Source organism: Strigops habroptila, chromosome 2 (assembly GCF_004027225.2).
Source record: "Strigops habroptila isolate Jane chromosome 2, bStrHab1.2.pri, whole genome shotgun sequence".
Lineage (NCBI taxonomy): Eukaryota > Metazoa > Chordata > Aves > Psittaciformes > Psittacidae > Strigops > Strigops habroptila.
The window spans coordinates 44,043,890-44,067,102 of NC_044278.2; the positions used below are offsets into that span (position 1 = coordinate 44,043,890).

Consider the following 23,213-nt stretch of genomic DNA (forward strand, 5'->3'; position numbering starts at 1 on the left):
GCTGAGCAGTGCTTACACTGGGGGAGCACAAGGAGCTGGGAGGGGACACAGCTGACTGACCAGAGGGATATCGCATACTATATGGAGTCATGCTTGGCATATAAAGCTGGGGGAAGAAGTAGTAAAGAGGGAGGACATTCAGAGTGATGGTGTTTTGTCTTCCCAAGTCACCATTGCCATGATGGAGCCCTGCTTTCCTGGGGATGGCTGAACACCTGCCTGACCATGGGATATGCTGGATGAATTCCTTGGTTTGCTTTGTTTGCATATGTGGCTTTTGCTTTACCTATTAAAGTGTCTTTATCTCAACCCATGAGTTTTCTCACTTCTAGTCTTCCAATTCCCTCCCCCACCCCACCAGGAGAGAGTGACCAAGTGGCTGTGTGGGGCTTGGTGCTGGCTGGGGTTAAACCATGATGCAGCTCTTTCAACTGCTCCACAACCCCATGTACCCAAGGTAGTGCAGTGGCCTTCAGCATCAGTTACAGCTGGTCAGAGAAGTGTGGGGTCCCAGGACAGCTGCAAGGCAGCCTGGAAACCCTAGTAGACAGTAGAAGTCCTTCCCATAAAGGTTTAAACTGCGGTCCCTTCCCTGTATTAAAATGTAAATGGGTTATATTCAAGAGCTGAAGACTGTTTACTCTGTGAGGTCTATTTCTTGTTTGCTCTAAGCCACAGCCAGTATCTTGTACAAGAGGGAGACTGTCCTGTAAGTGGCATAAACGAATCAGTGAGGATACACTGTTGTTTCTCCTGCTTCAGCAACCTGTGGGACTTCTTCCTTACTCCTCCCCACACCCTCCCTATTCAAGAAAAAGGTAGAGACTGAAAACAACTCTTTGCTCTCATTTTAGAACAATGTTTTTCATGCTGTTGGTTGCCTCGAAAAACAACGTGGAGAGTGGTTGTTTACCTGTGTTGCCTCTGTGCCTGTGTGCATAAATATACATAAGCATCAGCTACCTGATGTTTGGGGTGTTGGTTTTCAGTATCAGTATTAAATTCTGAAAAATGTGGAGGGTACTATGCTAAAATCTGGAAAATATAATGTATGTCATGACTGAATGCAATTATCTCTGGCTTTTTAATCTAAAGAAAAACAGGTTTAAAATTATTTCAATCTCTACAGAATACATACACTTAAAAATAATAGAAAGCTGAACACATTCAGCTGCATTTTTGTTATTGCTATTAATGGCAATAATATCAGTCCAGAACACTGCAAGCCATGATGTTCATCTCTCCCCCACGTTTTTATCCCATCATTTCTCTTATCCTTATGATCTCCTACAGCTGACGAGTAGGTGATGCTGTTCACCCAGCTGGCCAATTTAACTTGTCTGTTGAAGCAACCTGTTAAGTGTAAAAGCCATTCAAATTGCAGGCAGAAACACGAAGAGAAAGGATGTTTAAGCTTTTAAAATAATGATGTAAAGTTGAAGAAAATGGTTTCTTGACCACCAGGATAGTTTTTGACACTTGTTTTCTCTCAGCTGCCTTGTTTGTTCTCCAGCTTGTATATGTTTTATAGCATTTCTAATGATTCAAGACTGAGATTGCGATGTTTTTAAACTAGTGTGTTTGATGACTACCTGAGGCCTGCAATTTTCAGGATCAAAATAAACGCTCTGGAAGCTAGTGCGTGATGTTCGCTTGAGAGCTTTACAAAAATAGATGTGTATCCCTGCTGGAATCAAGCCTTGATGATTCCCAGGAAAAAGAAAAACAACATGCAGGAGAGATTGAATGAATAGAAGGAAATGGTAAGTAATGTGCTGCGTGCTCTGTGAAGTCCTTGCTCTAAGAATAAGTTTTTTAAGTAGTTGCATTAATAGCCCAAACTTGAAGTTTTGTATTATCACTCATATCTTCTTGCTGTGTCTAAAAGGAATAACTTGACGTCAATGGCAAATGTAGGTGATTGATGTTGTACGGGAATGGACCCAAGAACATAAAATTACATAGCTGGAGAAAAAATTAATGGGTGTGAGAGATGTTCACAATCAGGGAAATTGCTCTGATGGTATTTCTTCATTTTTTCTACAAATAACAGCCACTCTCACCAAACTTAATACATGAGCAGCACAGTAAGCAGGATCAGGGCGATGTCTGTAACACGATATTAACATTATGCTCACACGTCCCTTTTCAGAATAACTTCTCTCTTTTAAAATACAGATGGCAACACTGTCTGAATACCATTATTAGCACCTTAAATATGCAGAGCTATGGGGGGTTAAAAAAATAAATTCTATGGAGTTACTCCCGATTTCCCTGGTGTGAGGCCTCAAACAGCAACAGTTTTCACTCCTTCCTTTTTCTTCTTTTCATAAACCTCTTATCAGTTCAAATACACAACTTCAAGAGAATATAAATTCTGGTGGTTGACTGCTGGAATGAGTTTGTTCTCACAGTTTCTGGGCAAAGACTGCCCACACCACAGCTGGAAGAGAAACAAAAGGTCCAAGGAGGTTTTTTGAGACTGAATATGTGCTGTACTGTGTTGGGGGCAGCAACAAAGCACGACTGGCATGGGCAGTGAATATAATCCCGGTCAGAAATGGATAAAACTTCACCAGGTGAAGACCAGGTCAGATTTTCTTCTCTTCTGGCAAGAGACATTTGTGTTTCTAACCTGTGTTTTCATAAGGTTAATTTATGCTGATGTTCTTGGGCCAGTGTTGGTTTTTAGGGTAGAAAGTGTCCTGTAGCAAATGGAGCTGCTGGTGGATTTAGCAAATACATGAGTGATGGAATGAGGGAGGGGAAGCAGGATGGGTGAAGGTAACAGTTGCTGAAGAATGCTAAGATGCTTTGCACGTGTTTACTACCACATAATTACTGCTAAAATTCCTAAGACGAGCATCAGTCATGCCCACAATGTCCTGTCAAGCTGGACATGTTGAAATTTGATCTCTCCTCAGGCTTCTTGTAGCCCACCTGCAGTACTGTGGCCAGCCCTGGGACCCCCAACATAATAAGGACATGGACCTGTTGGAGTGAGTCTCGAGGAGGGCCATAGACATGATCTGAGTGCTGGAGCATCTCCCCTGTGAAGACAGGCTGAGAGAGGTGGGGTTGTTCAGCCTGGAGAATGCTGTGTGGAAACCTCATAGCAGCATTCCAGTACCTAAGGGGGCTGACAAGGGAGCTGGAGATGGACTTTTTGCAGGGACATGTAGGGATAGGACAAGGAGGAATTGCTTTAAACTGAAAGAGGGTAGATTTAGGTTAGATATAAGGATGAAGTTCTTTAATGTGAGGGTGGTGAGGCACTGGAACAGGTTGCCCAGAGAAGCTGTGGATGCCCCATTCCTGGCAGTGTTCCAGGCCAGGTTTGACGGGGCTTTGAGCAACCTGGTCCCTGCCCATGGCAGGGGGGTTGGAATTAGGTGATCTTTAAGGTCTTTTCCAACCCAAACCATTCTAGGATTCTCATCCTGCTGTTTTCAGTGCAATTTCTCCTGTCATCTTTCCAAGATCTGGCTCCTGCACAGGCAAATAAATGCAGCTATTCTGTGCCTCTGCCTTCCTCCTCAAATTCATCTGCCATGGCCTCTTGGGTGATAAGCCTGGTTCAAAGCCTTTGCTTTTAAAATCCTGTTACTGTATTTATGTCACACATTGGTGTTAATTCATGCACTGAGATTGTTTTCACTGGTCTTTTGCCAAAATACTCCTGAGTTTACATGGGCCGTACGCCCAGCGGCAACAGCGCATTTTCACATGTTGTTACAGGAAAGTCATGATAACCTTATAAATAAAACATACAGGCAGCATTACATCATGAGAGCCCAGCCTCTCCAAAGGCTCTCTTGAAAGAGTTATCTGGCGATACTATCTGAGACAAGTCATGCAGTCAGTCATGCTCTCACATTCCTTCAGGTTTTAATTAAACAATTACTTTACAGCTTTCCTTAAATTTCAAAGCTAAATAATGTAGGACTTATTTCCTCAACTGAGGAAGGAATCATCACCTCTTGCTTTGAGCCTAGACTGACAAAAACATCACAGTTCCACAGAAAGCTGTTAAAGAAAGTTCTTACAACTGAATTTGCTTGGGGTTCTTTGCTTTGTTCTGGACCGAATTCTTGCCTTGTCTGGATGAGCTATTAGAGATTTGAAGTTATTTCGACAAGCAACCTCAGGAGTTGACCTAAACACCAGCATCTCTTTTTCTGTAAGAGAAACAGCTTTGCTGTGGACTTAGAGGTTTAGCTAACTTTTGTTCCACTGGGAGGTAAATGATTATGATGATGATGATTAATAATAGTCCAGTGAGTACCGTGCCTGCAAAGAATTAGGCAGCTCACTTTTGTTTCAAGACAGGAGAAATGCTTTGTGGTCCGGTGAAAGTATTTTGATAAAACTCAAAGAAAAAAGGGCCTGGTTGCACTAAGGCTTAGAGGTGTGTGGTGAGCCATGGAAGAAGAAACCTTCTAAATGTGAAACTCCTCGAGGAGCAGAGAGACAAGTTAATGAAGCCATGTTAGATTTACCAGGAGACATAACAAGACAGTGAAGTACAAACAAAACATTTCCCTTTAGATATTGCGAGCGGCTGGCTGGTAAAACCATGGTTACCCTTGGACAGCAGTTCTCAATGGTGGACCAGGCCTTTGCAGATGTTGACCACACCAGACTTGCCACTCCAATGTGCTTATTCCCCTTTCAGTATTGCTATCTATGGGCTTTGTCTGCAGAGACCAAAATGAATTCTGTATGACAACCAAGCTAACCTGCCACCTACAAAGAGCTTCTAATTTCATTTACCTAGTCCACCACAGTGGAGAACAGGCACTGAGCCACTGCGGTGGTGAAGTCTGCTGGCAGCATGGGAAAGCCCAGGCAGCGCTCCCCAGCACAGCTCAGGCTCCCTTGCTCTGCCTGCTTCTGTTCCTGACCTTGCCAGGAAGCAAGGAAAGTTTTATTTCCATTTAAAACAAAACCAAACCATACTACCATTCAGCAAAGTTCAGTTCAATAGTAATGTTTCATGCGGAAAATGAAATCATAGAATGGTTTGTGTTGGACAGGATCTTAAAGATCATCTAGTTCCAATCCCTTGCCACAGACAGGGACACCTTCCACTAGACCAGGTTGCTCCAAGCCCCGTCCAACCTGGTCTTGAGCACTGCCAGGGATGGGGCAGCCACAACTTCTCGGGAAATGCCTCCTTGAAAGAGCAGGTATGCAGGGACTGCCTGCTATCGAGGGCTAGTTTCTGCCCTTGAATTCTAGGTGACTTCCTTTCGTCATTTCCAGGTATTTAGCATGCAAACCGCAGCCATGCTCTTTCCAGAGGGCATGTTTACTAAATGAAACATTAAAGGAATATGAAAGCTATTCTCTATTCTAATGATACTTAATTAGAAAAAAAACATGGAAATAGAGTAAAATAATTAGTCTTAATAAGCAGTAATTGCTGAGTCTTGTGCAATAGAATACCCTTTGCCATTTAGAGATAGAGAATAATGATGCTGTGGAACTACTAACAGATGCTGCTTTGAATACTAATTTAATTTGTAAAGTGTGCTAAAGCTCTTGTTTTCTTAGACTACACAGTCCCAACCATTGAGACCCTTTTGTACTTACTATCCACTGGGATAGTGTCCATAAATGTATATTGGATCAAGAGGTAAGTTTTTTATTTGTATCTGAGGCAAATAAATAGGCAGCAAACAGGATAATAATGAAGTTTATAATAATTTAGTTATGTAATGTAGAAGTTTCTCATACACACATAGAGGTGGTTTGTCTGTACTTGGTGCTTTGGAGAAGTTTTTGCTTCAAGTGAGGCAATCTGTTTAATGTTCCAGGGCACACCAATCTCCCTCCACACAGAGAACAGGCAAACCACTGCACCAGCTGAAGCAGGGAATAAGAACAAACCTTCGTTCTGCTAGTTCGACTTTCCCAATCTTGAAACTGTAGCTGCCTATACAGTGATTATCCAGCATACTGTAAGAGGTTTGCCAAACTGGTACTGCCTGGCTGAGCCCCTCAGGTTGGCCCAGGTTTTTTTGGGAAGGTGCAGATTAACTGCATCTGCCTGCTTCAGTCTCACTTTCTCAACCTAAAGCTTGCTCTGCCCAGCTCTCACCCCGAGCTCCTATTAACAAAAATATCAGTACAGTGAAGAGGAAGCAAGCAGTGGTCAGTGCAGCCTGACACTCTTTTTATGCCAATAGTTCAGTAAATCTTTTTTGCAGTCCCTTTTGATTGGGAAGACACTGCTACCAAATTTAAAAATAATCTTACACTTCTGTATGCTTTTGTTATGAGAATTTCAAAATGTGTTGGTGAACGCAGGAAGTTATTATGCACAGCAGTCATGTGGGGTTCCTTGTGTTTGAGCTAGTCTAGAAGGAATCAAGTAGGATCCTGCAGACAAAGACAGTGACTGGATTTATAGCTGTGAAGAGGGATCCCTCAGTCCCACCTACAGCAACTCTGCCAAAGTTGAGAAGATGGAGATCTGAAGGTAATGCTCTGCTAAAAGAGCAGCCCTATAAAAGGAGGGCAGCAAGATGTCACTAGCTAAAGTCAAAGGATGGCTGAAGTGGGCAGCCCACGCTCGTGTTCAGAACATGAGGAAGCAGTGACCACTTCTTTGAAGTACATCTAATGAAGGGGTGACCAGTAAGCAACCCTTCCTCTCCAGTCTTCACCCAGTGAACATAAGCATATGACTTCACCCTGTTCACCATGGTTTGACGACAGAGTAAATGGAGCACTATGGCTCTAAGCTGGATCAGAAGTGTCAAGACTCCCTAACTCAGAGTGCCGATTCTGGCTCTTTCGGGGGCTTAAATTTATTTGTTTAAGAAAAAAAAAGAAGAATGTTGACAGACTTGGGTTTTGGCAAGCTTTACACTGGATCAGGTATCGTCTGCCTGTGCTGCTGTAATGATAACGGATCAGGTATCACCCATCTCCCTGCAACTACTGTAAAAATACAAACCCAACATCAATTCTGTGTCTGGGCTAAAACAAAAGCATATGCCTGCATCTGATCAAACTTATAATAATGAGTTGTTCTGTCAGCACTCCGACCTAGTATTCATAATCCTTGACCGACAACATTGGATACCTAATGTAACCCTGATAGTGTCAGTGTCTCCTTTTACGTGTGGTTTTGCATGATCTTTAAACCTATTTCCAGATGTTTTTCAACCATTAAAAGACACTCCGGTTTGAAAGTGCTTCAGTATGTGTGGTATGTGCTCCTGCTGTTTACAGCTCCTGAAGGAAAAACTCGCCCAGCGCTCACTCAAACGCCAAACCCGTTGGGCCTGCTGGCTATCATGACTGACAATCAAGGCAGCGCATCCCAGGGGCCTTCAAAGGAGGGCGTTCAAACCGCTGGGGTCGATCCTATCTCCCCGGGAAGGGGAGCGCTGCAGCACTGCGGCACACACACTCAGACAGGCACTCCAGGAACGCGAAGGGAGCCTTGGAAAATCCTCCGAAGCCTTGCTAGAGGCGCCTCAAGCCTCTCAGCAGCACACCCTCACAGGCGAGCCGGCGGCAGGGCCGAGGCCGTGTCGGCCCGGGCGGTGTGCGGCCTCACCACCGCTCCGCGCCGCAGGGGCTCAGCTGCGGGCTCTGTCCCGCCGGCCCCCGGACAAAGCTTGTCCTTCTGACCAAGCCCTTCCTGCCAGAGCCACCGCGGCGCGGAAAGGCCGAGAACAGGGCGGGGGTCGCAGCGTCCCCGAGGCATGCCTCGGGCCTGCCCCACTCCGGCCACCTCGGCCCTGCGCAGGAACGGGCAGCGGCTGCTGGGCCGAGAGGGGCCAGGGGGAGGTGTCCCGGGAGGGGGCGGCTCCTCATGGGCCTTCCCAGCTGAGGGGCTCCTCAGAGCTCGGGATATCCTGCAGGAAGGGCCGCGGCCGGGAAGGAGTGACCGCACGGCGCTGCCCAGCGCCCACCACCGGCAGGGGCCCGACCTTGCTCAGCTCCAGGTGGCTGCGGTGGGGGCGGCCCCGGAGCGAAAGGCCGGAGAGCCCCCGCGAGGAACGGGAGTAGGAGGAGGCCCCAGCCCCGCCCGCCCCTCCTCTTCCGGGGCGCCCGCCCTCCGCCCGCCCTTTCTCTCCGCCGCGCCCGTGGGGAGCAGCTGCGGCCGGCACGGCCCGCCGGGACCCGCCCCGCCTCCTCGCCGGGCACCTGCTCGGGGCGGAGCGGCGGCGGCCGGAGTGAGCGGCGGGAGCAGGGGCGGCAGCTCTGGAAGCGGCCCCGCAAGCGGCCTCGCTGGCGGTGAGTGTGGGGCCGGTGGCGGCCCCACGGCCTCCATGGGGCCTGGCGAGGCCCGGCCCGGGCGGGCGCGGGGGGGCGGCAGGGCGGGGGTCTGGCCGGTGCGGCGAGCAGGGTGAGGCGGAGCGGGAGCCGGGTGCTTGGGGCCCGGCGGCGGTCATTGTCCCTGCCAGCGCCGCCTGCGCGCCCGGCACCGGACGAGCCCATCCCCCGCCCCGGCGGTTGGGAAGGAACGGGCCGGGCACCGGGGGCTGCCGTGCCGGGCCGTGGTACGCGGGGCTGCAGCGCCCACCGGAGGGCCTGCCTGGCCAGAGGGGCGGCCGGGATGTGCCGCTTTGGTTCCCCGCGCCGATCCAGGCGGCGCTGGCCGACAGCGGTGTGTGTGCTGCGGGGGGTGGGGGGTAGTGGACCCCTCTTGGGTCTGCCGGTGCCTGGGTGGCCTGGAGCAGCGGTGGCCGTAACCCGCCTCTCCCCGCATGTGTGCCTGTGTGCACACATGTATATGCACATCCGCGCGGGTGTATTCTGTGGCACGATGCGTGTAGCTCGAGCATTCGGCGGGGTTTGGGAGGGCTAGGAACAAAGCATGGAGCAGGCGGAACGAGACGCCGTGGGGCTGTCAGCGCCGTGCCCCCCCGTGTCCTGATGCTTCCAGAAAACCCGTGTTGCTCTGAGCCCCCTGGGCGAGCAGCAGGGCGTAAGCGTTAGTGTAAGGACAGCGTTTTCCTCTGGGGTGAGCAAGGCATAAAAAATACCAGCAATCCCTGTTCCTAGCAACTTGCATGTTGTCACACACAGATTTACACCAGCTAGTGTGTTTATAATAACTTAAAGCAGTACGGGTTTTGTATAGCAGTCACATCCTGGTTTTAGTGTGTCTTTGGTCTAGCTTAATGCACGTTCAGGATTGAGTCAAACCAAAGCAAGATGAGTTGGGGCCGATTTGACCAGATCTGTGGATTTCGTACTTCTTTGGTTGGTTTAGCTGATTATACGCCATTATTCATCTGCAACTGAGGGAGCAGTAGTGTCTTGAGAAGAATCAGTGATAGCAGTCTCCTCACTTGGCTCAGCTCCATCCAGAACAGCAACACCTATTTTTTACTGCAATTCTTAAACACCCCAAGTTACCTGTAAATGTCGTACAGGTTCCTGAATTACAATAGGGTTTAAACCAAAGGCTACTCAAATTGCTGGGAGATTTTAATTATCTGGTTACCATCTGTGTTTGTGGGCCTCAAGGAAAAGCGAATCTTGTGTGAAAGTTTTGCTGGGTGTGGATGGCTGGAGGAAGAGCATGGAAGAGGATGCCAGGAAGGGAGGGGACGAACTATGCAAAAGGCATGGAAGGATCTCTGGTGACAGAAGCCACGATGTGGCAGCCTGTGAGACACCAGGCTGGGCAGAGAGGGGCAGAGCACATGGATGACTTAAGTCTTTCCCCTGGTTTTCATTTTTCCACTCTGAAGGACTAATCGGAAGCTATGAGGATTTTTCTGGTATTTTGTTTTAATATTGGTGTTGATGAGGTGAGGTGAAATTAATTAACTTCCTTTAGAGGCACACCCTGTTAACCTGATAAACAGCTGTCTGTCTAAAAGAGGTGTCCATGCACTCCTCCACATCTGCCTTCAGCAAAATAACTGGTATTTCTGCCACCGCTTTTGTAAGAGCGATCAAACCAACTCTCCATCCGCCTGCGCTGGGATGAGATGGGCTTGATTTCGGTGCAGCCTTGCCTTGTGGGTGTTCACCTGTCAGGAGGTAATGTAGGCAGGGCTGGTGTCGCAGCAAGCTGGCGAGCAGTGTGGTTGCATGCAGTTGGGTTTGCTTTTCCTTTCAGGTGGCAGCAGGCACTTGCTGTCTGCAGGGAAGGGAGGAAACATGCTGGGAGCCTTCCAGCGAGGGCTTATTTCTCCGGTGTGGCTGGGCAAGGCAGCCTGGGCTTCCCAGCCTCCTGGCATCAATGCTGTGTGGTATTGCTGATTCTGAATAAATAAGGGATTTCTTTTGGTTTTTGTGGTGGTTTTGTGACTTAGGATGAAAAAGCGAAGGTCTCCATCATGGTTTGTACATGGCGGAGAGCTTTCAGTAGGCAGGAAGTTGTTGTGGTTTGTCTCTGGGACTATGACAGGGCCAGATTTAACACTTCTGATGTCCCCTTAGAAACTGGTAGGCAGAAGTGGCTGAGGATGGTGCTGTGGCATTTAAAGCTCTGTAATAGATGTGTGTTAAAGGCCTTTAATTCAAAGCATTATAGAAATAACGCACCAATGCTTTTATGGGTTGTGGGGTTTTTGTGTTTTAAAAAAAAAAGTGAAAGTAAAATATAGTGAAATGTGTAATTTATTATGTGGTACAGATTTACAGTTTTATCGTGCTCAGTCTTTCCAAGCTGGCATCGTAATCTGTTTTTCTGCAAAGGTGAGGTATTGCCTGCTAATTAGTGCCATTAAATGGGTTGGTTTTAAATGAGAGCACACTGAGCTTAAGTTACATGATCAGTAGATCTACTCAGTTATTTTTACTCCTTTGTTCAAATATGCAGGGGAATACTTTCTGTGTATCTCAAGGAATTACTTAAAATTTTACTGGTCCATTAAGAAATACTGTATGCTTCAGCTAGGCCTGTGCTTTCTGTAGTAGGTTTTTATCCTACTGTGAATGTAATAATCTTTATAGCTGTCTGTCTACTCTGTATAGCGAGCATAGGAGAGTGATGCTGGCATGCTGCCCCTGCATGGGACGGTTACCTCGCCAGCATGAGGCTTGGCTGTCTGTTAACAATCCTTGGTATTGGGATACAACCTGCATAAAGCTGCCTTCCCCAGCTTGTGCCAAAGAAAAAGGATAAAGCTGAGAAGGAGGACAAAAAGTTCTCTAAAGCTGCAGTGGGTGCGGTTTCCGGAGGCCAGAGGCCCAGTTGCTGAGCTGACAAATGGGAGCATCGGAGCTCGCTGTGCTCCTTGGGTCGTGGCACATTTGGCACGAGTGTGGGTGCCTCCTGCCATCGTGACCCACCATTCCCAGCCACCCTGCCACGGCTGCCTGGGAAGGTGCTGTGGACCAGATTAGGAAATGTGGTAAATACAGCATGGCAAGAAAAAGGAAAAATGGAAGCCGAGGGGAGGGAAAGGAAGGAATAGCCGTGTCATCTCCCTGGTGGTGGTGGTGGTGAGGATTCGGGCTGTGAGGCTGCAGTGGTCTGGGGGTGGTGCCACCAGATGTGGAAGTGTGACAAAATCCCAGAAGGGCACCTCTGTAGTCAGAAAGGGTGCTCATTGACTATCAGAGAGCTGTGAGGAAACTGAGGGTGGAAATTTGGATCTCAGTCATTGGCAGTGATGTGTTACCTGCTGTGTCCCCTAAAAAGGAATTGATTTAGAAATCCCCCAGCCAGGGTGTATGTCCTTGACTTAAACAGCTGTTGTAGCTCATAGTTTTCAAACCTGTTTCATATGTCCTACCCTGAGGTAGTGTGCCTTAAGTTGGGAGTCACCTGTGTAGGCTGGCAAAGCTGTAACTCTGCTCCAGACATCACTTTGGCGCTGGGGCAGTGGTGCTGGAGCATGGGGCAGGGTTGCACTGTGCGCTTCTTGACATCCTTTGTCCAGCCTCTGCAGGGTTGGGGATGGGGAATGAAGGTGCCAGGTGGGAGGTGTGGTTTTGAGGTTGAAAATGTTTAGTAGAAAGATCAGGGGAAAACAGATGGATGTGTGGCCAGTGCACCACTGGGATCCTCTGCCTGTGGATCCCAGCTAGTCTAGGAGGCATTGGCTAAAGGAGATGTGAAGTCCTGTTGCAGATTCAGAAACATTCAGGTCAGTTTGCTGGGAGATGTTTCTGTTCTTACGCTCTTTCCTGGGCATTTGCTGTTGGAGGTTCTAAGATTTGCCTGGAAGCTGAATGGACAAGAACATGCCAGGCTTGTGCCTTGCTTAGACAGTGGCTGGGGTGGGCACTACATGGGGCAGCCTTTGGAACAGCTTATCTACTGGAAGAGTTGCCAGTTCTATACTTCTCATTAAAGGAAGAGTGTAAGTGGCTTCTGTATTGCAGGTTTCAAGATCTTTCCCCCTTTTTTTTAAGTCTGGAGTGCAGCTAATCTTTTAATTTGATTGTATTTCTGTCAAATACTTGGCCGTCTTAGTGTTGAGATTCTCAATTCCTGGTTTCTCTTTCTTGACAGCCACTGCAGCATTACATGCTTTGGCAAGTCCCTTGCAGCTTCCCGTTGATCCCTGCCAAGAAGACAATCAATGAAAAGCTTGTAGCTGCTCCTCATCTTTTTGGACAGAACAAGGGAATAGCAAGCTGGGTAGTTTTTGCAGTGCAGGTTAGTGTCTGTCTTCCTGCCTGCTGTGTGACCCAGCCTATGAAAGACTTGCTTATCCCTTCCTCATCTAAAAGATTTGGAAGGCAGTGGCAATAACGGTTGGGCAATCCCTTACGAAGGGGTGAGGAATGGCATCTCCCTTCACTATTGGTGAAATGGCAACTGAAGAGCAGCTCCAGGTCAACTGCTGTTGACCTGCCTTTTGTGTGTCCTGTATAGGGTTTCTTCCACGACCTATTGTAGATGATGAAAGGAACCCCAGAAAAACAATCCACATATTTATGGTTTGTTTGCAGGAGAGTTAACTGCTATTACTCAGTCTTATCTGCAGGGTTTTAGCTGTTTGGAACTTGCTGGTGTGGGGCTCTTTTTTTGTTAGGACGAGCTCCAGTTCCCCTCCATTCAGCTAAATGACTGCAGTCATTTGTGGTTTCTGATAGTTCATGCTGGGGAAAATCAAGGAGATTGAAGATTGTTCTGTTCAGGAGAGCAAGTTGTTAAAAATGTATAGCCTTCCTGAAAGAACCTGTGTTCAGGTTGGCACATCCCGTACAATTTCTGGTCATTTTCAAATTGTGTCTCAAGATACTCCTTTCAGGTTTGTAGTAGATAGATAGTACAAAAATTTCACACTTGTCAAAGCACTGATCTCTCAAGGGCGGAATCAAAGGAGAGCTGGAAGCAGGCTTGAGGCCATTTCTTGTGAGTTGCTTTCAATTCCAAAAGTCAAGGAAAAGAAGATAAAAGCCAGGGTTCCCATTAACATTTAAAAACTACCTAAGCATGGTTACTGATGACTCCTCCAATGAGTTACTTATTGTAACACAACAAACACAAGCAGCACTGTGAATATAAATAATATTGCTTCCTAGTTAAAAAAGTTTTTCATATTTTCATAGTGACAGTGTCCCTTAAAGTACAGTGGGACGACTTTGAGAAATTCAGAACCCATATTGGTGCTGCTGCTCCAATAGGACCTGGCAGCTGGATGGCTGAACCGTAGGGCCTTCTGCTGGTTCAAGTAATTCTGCTATAGTCACTTCCTATGTGGTGCCATCGTACAAAAAGCTTGCTTTTTGGACGGAGCCATGTTGTTGGTCTGAGAGAGATGATTTAGACCTGAATTTAGCAATGTGCTTACAAATTCTGTATAGATACTAGTTTTGTGATTCTGTTACACTGTGAGTCTTGATTGAGCTTGAGTGTCTGCTGCCTTCATATGCTGCGTATTGCATCTCGAATCTTGCTGTAAGGAAACCGTATTGTGCGGGTCACTTTTTAGGAGGCACATTGAAACAAATGAACGCTTTCTTTCTACTAAACAAAAGGATTGTCTTCGATGAAAATTATAGTAGTCCTCTTTATCCTAAGGCAAGATCTAGGACGTGCTGTCACAGACCTTTTTGTGCTTTTAGTATGATTATTCAGCCAGTCTAGAAAGAATAAAGAATCTCTCATTGTATATATTCAGTTTCTAGCTTGATTGGTCTGTGATGAGAGATCCTGGTAGATCAGGTTCTGTGCAATGGTTGGGTTTACTGGTACTTTTGTCTTTTTGGTGCTTACATAGTCACTTGAAAATAAAGGATAAAGTTCAGAAGTGAAGGGAAGATAGAAAGATTTTGAAGAGCACATAAAACACCATCGCTTTTTAAAGCTTACAAGAAGAGAACGTAGTAGTGAATCTTTGACACTGTTATTGAGATGTGTTAGCCAGGGGGGTGTTGTTTTTTTGTCTCTGAAATACCGTTCATTTTGGTAAGGTGTGTTTTTTATGGGTGAGAAAAAGGAAAGTATTTTGGTCACAATATTACTTTTCTTTGAAAAATAATATTTAATGAGTACTGGCATTGGGAGATCGTATTTAACTTTGGCTAGTATGATCTCTGAGTAAGCAAAGGGCCTGAAGTTAATTCATGCCATGCAGTCCTCAGATACATGCCTTTAGAATCTAAGAGGAAATGCTAACTTCATATTTGAAAATCCAGGGAACAAATATTATACGTTGTCTTTGGGGTACTTTGGGTTTGGGGTTTTTTTGCTTCCCTATCATGCCTTGTCACATGGGAAGATGCATTGCAGAGCAAATGTTCTCCTGGTAAACAGGAGATTTCTGAGATTTAAAAAGGTAAATTCAAGAAGGCTTTCTCCAGAACTGAGCTATTGCTGTGTCTTGCAAATAATTGTCCAGTTAGCTTATGGTGCAACTTAATGAGCAGGAAGTGAACGTTTCCAGAATCACTCTGAAATGTAGTGGGTCGCTCGTCTAACGTCCACCTGTGGTGGTAGGCATCAGAAGCATGCTCTACATGTATTCTTCTGTAAGGTACTGCTATTTTAGCCATGAGCTAATCATACAAATGGATATAGCAAGGGGTAATATTTTATTTGACCAATTAGTGTGACTGGGGGGAGTGTGAGGCGCTGGGTCAGGAATGTGGGTGCACACTGCTTCTCCAGTTTCTTATGTGTCTTAAAGCTTGCTGTTTTTTCTTCCCTTTCAGTTGGTCAGGTAAAAGATTTAGTTAAAGAAATTATTTGAGCACTAGGAATGTCAAAAAGGCCATACTTGGCCAGTCCAGACTAGTTTTCTGTTTCCATGAGTGTCTGTGAGCAAATAATTACAGAAAATACCAAAGCACCTAGAGTGACATTGACCTGGAACATTCTTCCAGTTTCAAGTGACTGCTTGTTCATTAATTTCAGAGCTGTTGATGGATCTGTTTTTGTATCTATTTATATTTCTGGCCTTTACAGCATCTTGTGGTAGGTAGGAGCTGTAGGCATGGGTATGTGGTCCAAATTCCTACTTTTAACCACTTACCTGGTAACTCTGTTCTGCTTTAATCCTTGTGTTTGTTAAATAATGAATAATCATTTCATTCCTATTCACCAGTCACATTACTGGTGAGTTCGCATATAATTTCATTGCTTGTTTTCTGAGTTTCTAATATTTTTTTGCAAAGAAGAGCAAGAAGGGTAGATTCCGTGGCTCTTTTTATCATTCTCCATAGCTTTTATGAGAAGGGATGCCCAGAGTTGCTTCCAGGATTTAGAATCAGTGGTTTCTGTCATAGTGCATCCACTGTATATTTAAATGTGTGTCTAGGTAGTAGGTTATTAACAAGTAATGTGTAAAAATTAGAACTGATCTTTTATACATGTTTTTATGTACATGGATGAAGTGCACAATGATACAGCGGTTAAGACTTGATGGAGCAGTTAAAGCTTACAGGAGATGTGTAACTGTGAAAAAGTATCAGTGCATATTACAAATTTGAATTTCAGTATATGTGAAGTTCAAAATATAACTTGATGAAAAACCATTTTTCTTTGTAAACTTGATTTTAAAGCTATATGTCTCTCCCCTCCCTATCATCTGTGGCATTCAACACATACTAACAATTACAGCATTTTTTTTCAGTTGCTGCAGCTTTCTTGTGATATTATTAGCATTTAAAACCAAAGTGAATAGGCAGCATTGCAAAATGAAGAGGAAAAAGGGAGCAGTGGCCAAATATTTAAATCTTTATAAAGCAAATAAGCTGTGCTTTAAGATCAGAAATCAGGAAAAAGTTAGTTGCTTTAAAATGGGAATTAGAGGTAAAAGTAAAACATACTAAAATATGTCTCACCCCAACTTTGAAATGTCTAATACTACACTTGTTAATAACTGTCGTCCCTTCTGCAATTTGTAGTGCCATTCTGTTACCAGACTAGTAAAGAGTATCATTTTTACAGCTTCAAGAAACTTATATAAACGCATGAGAGAAGATGACAAGATCTAGATCAAGATCACCACGGTGGAAACCAAGGTAAATATTTATCTATAACTTGTGTACTGAAATGTAGCTTTATATAGGTACTTCTAATTAGAACTTGAAACTGCCGTAAAGAAAGAAAACTGTGCCCAGAGTTGCAATTTATAAGGTGTATTTTTTTTTTCCAGACTGAACACCTGCAATTTATTTCCCAAATTGCAATTTTATTATTATGATTTTCTTCTTTTTAAAGCTGGAGGTGTTGGTTTTGATGCCTGCTAAGAACCTTGTTCAACTTGCATGTTTTGGAACTACTTTAAGCACAAAATTCAAGCACCAAACTAGTTCAGGTTATTTTTACCCAAACACTGCCTGGTGCACTTAGTGTCTGTAACTTGCTCCTGGTTTGCCTCCTGGTTGACAGGGAGGGCCAGATCGACAGCTGGAAGAAAATAGTACTTAGTTCAAACACCCCAGGCTTTCTGAGCCTTTGGGGCTGATTCACAGATGGATTTTTAGCACAGTTAGATTTGCCTTGCAGCATAACATAAACTGAAATAACGGGAGTCAGTGCCTTTCTTTTTGGACAGTAGCCTAGTAGTGTGTGTCATTGGTGTTTGTCACTAGAATAACATCTGGGTTACTTCATGCTGTTATTTACCCACCTAATCTTTAGGACTTGCAATGTGAATTTGAGGTTTTAAACAAGGCTAGAATACAATTTTACGCTTTCAAGAGCTTAAAACTACTTTTCTGCTGGTTTGGGGTTGCTTTTCTGAACGGACTAATGAAGTTGTGATGACCAAGACCAAGGGAGTTTATTGTATAACACAGAAAAATGTGTGTGGGTTTTTGTTTCTTTGTTTTTAAAAAGCCTAATCCTGTCTACTTCCATACTAGATTGATAGTCTGGAATATGTCCTTCTAGTGAAGAGCAGGGAGGAATGCTTCAGCTCTCATTAAAATGCAAGCCTTAACCACAACAAGATGGGGTGGGAGCAGCAGTATGGGCACTATTGGGAGTTAGCCCCTATAGTTTTATGAAGAGCTGTGGTTCTGAGTTTGAACTCTTACACAGAAAAGGAGCAAATAGTTATGACAAATTGTACGTTTGAAATATGTGGCCAAAGGAAGTGACTTCCTTGAATTTTTTTTTAACTTATATTCTTTGGTTTTATTAAAGAGTGTATTGGGAGTGTACAGTGAATCACAGAGTGGTTTGGGTTGGAAGGGACGTTAAAGACCATCTAGTCCAACCCCCCTGCCATGGGCAGGGTCACCTTCCACTAGACCAGGTTGATCAAAGCCCCGTCCAACCTGGCCTTAAACACTGCCAGGGATGGGACACAAGCAGAACTGTTATGCCTGGGAATGGCTTGCTAGTGGCTTGTGCTATTTTTTCTTTACTTAAGGAGATTTTGGCTAAAAACTCCTAGTGGGTTGCTTCCATTTTTGTAACTGTAAGTGAAAATGCAAAGCTGATTTGGTGCAATTGAGTGGATCTTAGCAATTAATTCTTTAAAAGCAAAAACTGCAATGAGTGTGGAAGTGCGTATGTATACATGTGTATAGATGTATGTACATGTACACACAATTATACAAAAAGACCAAAACATCTTACTCAAACTTGATCTTTTCTACCTGTGTGATATTTTAAATAGGATATTTTATAATGGTTTCAGTTTTTGAGGTGGTTTTGTCATGCAAAGAAAACCTGAAAAGGTTGTTCTTTTTGTTATTTCTTCCCCTCCATTTCTTCATGTGCTTTTTGCCCTTCCCCTTCTTTCTCTTGGCACTGAAAAAATACAGGGAATGCTTGAAAGTGTGAAAATGTGCATAACAGTTGTCTTCAATGTAGTGGAAACTTAGTATATATGAAATTATTTTTAGTTTAGGTGAAAAAATGCCAAGAGAAAAATGATTGACTTACTACTATTTTAATGGGTCTTTTTACTATGAAAACTTTCCAGAGTAAAAGTAAGCTTGGTACTCTAGCCAAGCAAATGACACTTTGAATATCCTGGTTTTAATTCTTTTACCAGTTGATTAAAATTGTGTATTAAACTATAATTCCTTAGGGAACAGCTATGCTCATTAAGAGGTTGGTTCAATTTTATGGGACTACTCAAAGTGGTTTTTATTTTTGCCTTAGGTCCTTATCTCCAGCATTTAGGAGTCCAGAGCACCATAGGCAAAGGCATGCTCATGTTAATTATGACTGTGAATACAAAAGCTTTCGTAAGGAGCCAAAGAAGCCTATGCCTTGGAGAATAGAAGATGAAAAATATGGACAAAGCAATTCCAGGTTTGCACCTCATGGAAATAACCACCAGAGAATATACGAACGTAGATCACCTTCACCAAGCCTGAAAAGAATTCCCATGGAAGATACTTACAGTCATAAGCCCTACAGAACACATTCATCTGAAAGAACTGAAAGCAGTAGGAGATGCCAGTTACCACCAAAATACTCAGAAATACCGTATAAAGAGCACGATCGTCCATTTTACCAACACAAAATGGAAGACAGATACCTGTTTGAGCACTACAAACTCACTGGAAATGAAAAAGGAATGAAACCTTTTCATAGACCGTTAGGGGCTTCATGTAAACTTGAAAGAAAATGGCATGAAGATGACTTGAGGCACCAGAGGTTACATGAAGAGAAGTATGGTCAGTCACCCAGAAGAGTTTCTGATGAATTTACGGCAAGGAGCTCTTTACAGAAGAGGTATAGGAATAAAATAATTAAAACCTGGGTATTGTGGTATAAAGCCTCAAGTGAAAGTCTGTTTTCATTATAGTTGAAGATAACCACCTTGAAACACGTTGGCCACTTTGTAGGTTAATTATGGGCGACTCATAGTAGTGAAGTATTTGTCTTTTAAGTAAATCATATTGATGGCTAGAGTATGAAAGGATAATATTTCCCTCTTAAGAGCCCCTGCACATCTGTACCTTGGCGTGAGGGATTATGGGTTAACTTGCCACGCATTCTGCTGTCCAACATTCTGCACATATAAGTTCTCACTTTCTTCTCTAGTGCAAGTGTAAATTGCTTTATGTCAACACAGGTATCCTGAAGATCACGATTACAGAGAATATGGGCACACGTCTAAAAGGGCTAAAGAAATGGAGAGGTATGACGGTGGAGAAGTAGCAAGAAATTCCACGTGGAAGCAAGAACGTTCTTTTCCACCCTACCAAGAAAAGGAGGAGCAGAGAAATCTGGGTGCCCAGTCCCACCGATCGGCTGAAAGGGAGTACTTGGAGGGTTCTGTCGCGAAGATAGCCTATGAGTACAGTCACAAACGGCGCAGGCATCTGGATGGGGAAAAGCCTTTTTCAGATGATAGAGCTCAGAAGCATGTGAAGCAGGAAGACCAGAAATACGGTTCTTCTAAGGGTGCCCGGAATAGCAAAGAGTTAGATTACCTTAGCAGTGGAAGAGCGAGACGGACTGAAGAAGGGCACGTCGAAGAACCTGTTAAATATAGTTCAAAGAAGGGCTGCAGTGCTTGCATTAACTCTTCCAAAATGGATGTTGATCTGAGATCTTTTAAAAACAAACCGAAGGAAAGAGTAAGGAAAGAAGGGGAATTCAGGAAAAAAGTAGATTCCTCCGATAGCCATCATGATTCAAATCATACTGTTTCAGATGTGAAAATGTCAGATGTCAACTGTAGGAGGGAACATCTCACAATCAAAGTGGATATGAAGAAAATGGTGGCCAAGTACAGGTACTGATTTCCCCTCACCTCTTTTTCCCAGTCTCTTTACAGTTTATGAATGCTGGAGGAAAGCATGGTTTCTTTATGAGGTAACCAGAACAAACTAAGGTTTTACTTTCTTAAATTTGTTTTAAATATTAACTTGCCCAGACTGGAAACTTAAAAAACCCAAACCAAACAAAATCCTCTAGTTCATTTCAAGTAGGAAGTGGAATGTGCAGATATGCCTGATACAAACCTGCAGCTGAAAGTTGTCTATGATAAGTAAGTCTGTTACTTTTATTTAAAAACAAAAGCACAAAAGCCTAGTCCTGTGCTTTCTTCTGGAATATGATAGCATTTTCTTGACTACCTGAGTCATGCCTCATTTCTTCTAAAAAGCAGATAACCTTTAAATTACATAAATCTCAGGCACACACATTCAGATGTTCAAGATCTGAAGTTCAATAAAGCTGTTGAAAAATGAGAGCTCCCTGGGTTTTGTTATTTATTGCTTTAAGAAATCAAGTGGCAATCTGCTGAGGCATCAGAACTGAAAAGCGGTAGAGTCTGCTTCTGTCTGTCTTCTGTGCAATACTTGTGGTTGTGTTTAGCATTCCCAGTGTGGCTGAATTGGAAAAAAGTGGTCATGCTGTGAAGATTTAGATGATGGATACATGGCAGAGAGTAAGCAGCTTGGTTTGTGTAGATTTTTGCAGGCTTTTCTGGTTTGTTGCCTTATTGTTGCAGGCCAGAATGTCATATAGTAGCAGTAATCCCTTTTGGAAGGAATTACCTTCCCTTCCAAAACTGTCAGCCTTCATTTTAAAGGTATTTTCCCCTCTTGTCCCAAATAAAACATCTATGTATTTTTTTTGCCTTCCAATATTTCAGAAACATGTGATGCAATGGAGATCTGTAAAGAAAAGTTGCTCTTTGTATATAAGGGGCTAATATTAAAGACTAAGGAAGGGTAAGTGGAGTAATACCTGCCACCCCTGTACTAGGAGAGCATTTAACTGCCTGAATGATAATGTAAGGAAAATAATTCTCATTAGGTTTAGTTGCAAGCCCAGAGGACAACTCCTGTATCTGGTAGTCTCTTGCTGCTGATTTTGAAAGTTATGCAGCGGACATGGTAATTATTTACAGACTGAAGAAACTATTACATTGATTACGGCTAATTTAATGTGAGGAAAGTTTGCTTCCACAGTCAAAAGTGCTAAATACTTAATTTTTTTAAGACAAGAACACTAATTGTACAGAAGCTGATGACTGGGAATATTTGTGCTGCTACTTCAGGCATTTAACAAACACCTGTCTTGAAATTACTCAGCTGAGAAGAACACTTTCTTTATAACCCTGGGGAGCAGGTAGATAATTCAGATGATCTACAATTGAGATTTTTTGGATTCCCTCTTGCACGTGTTTATTTCCACTTTACTGGGGGCAAATAGATGACTTGTGGCAGCTGCTGGAGGTTATTTCTGAAAATTATTACAATTTTTGTATGAAATCCTAGTCTTGTATGCTTCAAATACAGCATGGGCAGGCACATGATCACTTTGCAGGATGCACAGTAAACAGAGTCTTTATCCTAAAAGGTTTTACATGGGCTGTTTGAGTTCTCAATTTATCTTTGTAAGTGACAAGCATTTTTCTTGAAACAAGCAGGATTTTTAAAGTGTTAGCTTCCTTGTCAAAATAATTCTTAAGCAGCAACGCAACCATTTGGGGCATAAACACTTAGAATGAGTAAAATTTGACGAAGGGATGCTAAACACATTTTTAGGTTCACACACTGCCACTGGAAAGCTGTTTCACGAGGCTCAAGTGAGAATTCAGTTCCCAAAGATTCTGTGAGATTTTTAAATCTCTGACCTGTTCTTGAAAATTGTCTGGTAGCTCCTTATAAACAAAGACACACATAATTGCCTTCCAGAATTACACTAAAGTAGTGTATCAGGATCTTCATTTGCTTTTATCTGATGATCTAGATGAATTAAGTTTAAAATTCACAGTTTTTGTATTACATACTTTACTGGAACAAGGATTCCTGAGAGTGTAGTCATATCTCTTTGTATTTTGTTAGAGCTTTTCTTCCTTATGGTCTTACAAGGTTTTTTATTTAATTAAAAAAAAAATGAACAAAATGAGGTTTCAGTTTCCATCACATTGATTCCTAGAATTAATTTCTTAATTTATTGTTCTTATCTATTTGAAGGCTTTTTTTTTTTTTTAAGATAGTGAATTTTTTTAAAGTGAATATCTGTAACCTTTTATTCTAGGAGTGCTTCTAGTCATACTGCAGAGAGACAGATGTCCCATGATCTCGTTGCTGTTGGCAGGAAAACTGAAAATTTTCATCCGGTGTTTGAGCACATGGAATCTGTTACACAAAATGTTGAAAATGACCCATCAAGAGAATTTACTCAGGAAATAATTACAATTATCCATCAAGTTAAAGGTGGCTGTAATATTTGGGGTATATGTATATGTTTGTGTATTTGTGATGATTAAAACCAAATCTAATGAATTAGGTATGCTGTCCTCGTAAATACAGGGTGTTTTCCTTTGATTTCATTTGTATTTTGGCTTCATTCTGTATTAAGGAAAATGTAGGTTGAGGATTTAAAGTAGTTGGGTGGGGAATGATTTTAAGAAGGTCTCAGTCCATAACAGAGGCATTACTGTGGAGTGTTAAGGTTGAAAAGATTTTATGCTTGTACTTAAGACTAACTTGCTTGTTTAGGAAACAAGAGTCATAGAATGGTTTGGGTTGGAAAGGACCTTAAGATTGCCTAGTTCCAACCCCCCTGCCATGGGCAGGGACACCTCACACCAGACCATGTTGCCCAAGGCTCTGTCCTACCTGATCTTAACACTGCCAGGGATGGAGCATTCAGCATTTCTTTGGGCAACCTGTTCCAGTGCCTCACCACTCTCACAGTAAAAAACTTCTTCCTCATATCTAAACTGAGCTTCCCCTGTTTAAGTTTGAACCCATTACCTCTTGTCCTATCGCTACAGTCCCTGATGAAGAGTCCCTCTCTGATACTCAGAGAGGAGCTTTGCTGTAGTCACAACTTTCTAGTTTATATATAGTTCCTTTAATTTTTCAGATTAGTGTTTAGACTGCTGCACCATGTTTGG

The 23,213-nt window shown here is 43.5% G+C and overlaps 1 protein-coding gene across 2 annotated transcripts in view; it reads left to right on the top strand.

Annotated features, from left to right (window-relative positions):
• The first annotated feature begins 7,873 nt into the window (after window positions 1-7,873).
• Window positions 7,874-23,213, top strand: part of BCLAF3 (BCLAF1 and THRAP3 family member 3) — a 36,819-nt gene continuing 21,479 nt past the window's right edge. Inside the window, exons 1-5 of one of the 2 annotated variants that reach the window (XM_030476107.1) lie at window positions 7,874-8,256; window positions 16,331-16,404; window positions 18,503-19,081; window positions 19,425-20,090; window positions 22,349-22,527. In XM_030476107.1, the coding sequence (XP_030331967.1) occupies window positions 16,364-16,404; window positions 18,503-19,081; window positions 19,425-20,090; window positions 22,349-22,527 (1,465 nt within the window). In that variant the 5' untranslated portion in view covers window positions 7,874-8,256; window positions 16,331-16,363. The remainder of the gene's footprint in view (window positions 8,257-16,330; window positions 16,405-18,502; window positions 19,082-19,424; window positions 20,091-22,348; window positions 22,528-23,213) is intronic. The other variant, XM_030476108.1, reaches the window with a different exon arrangement.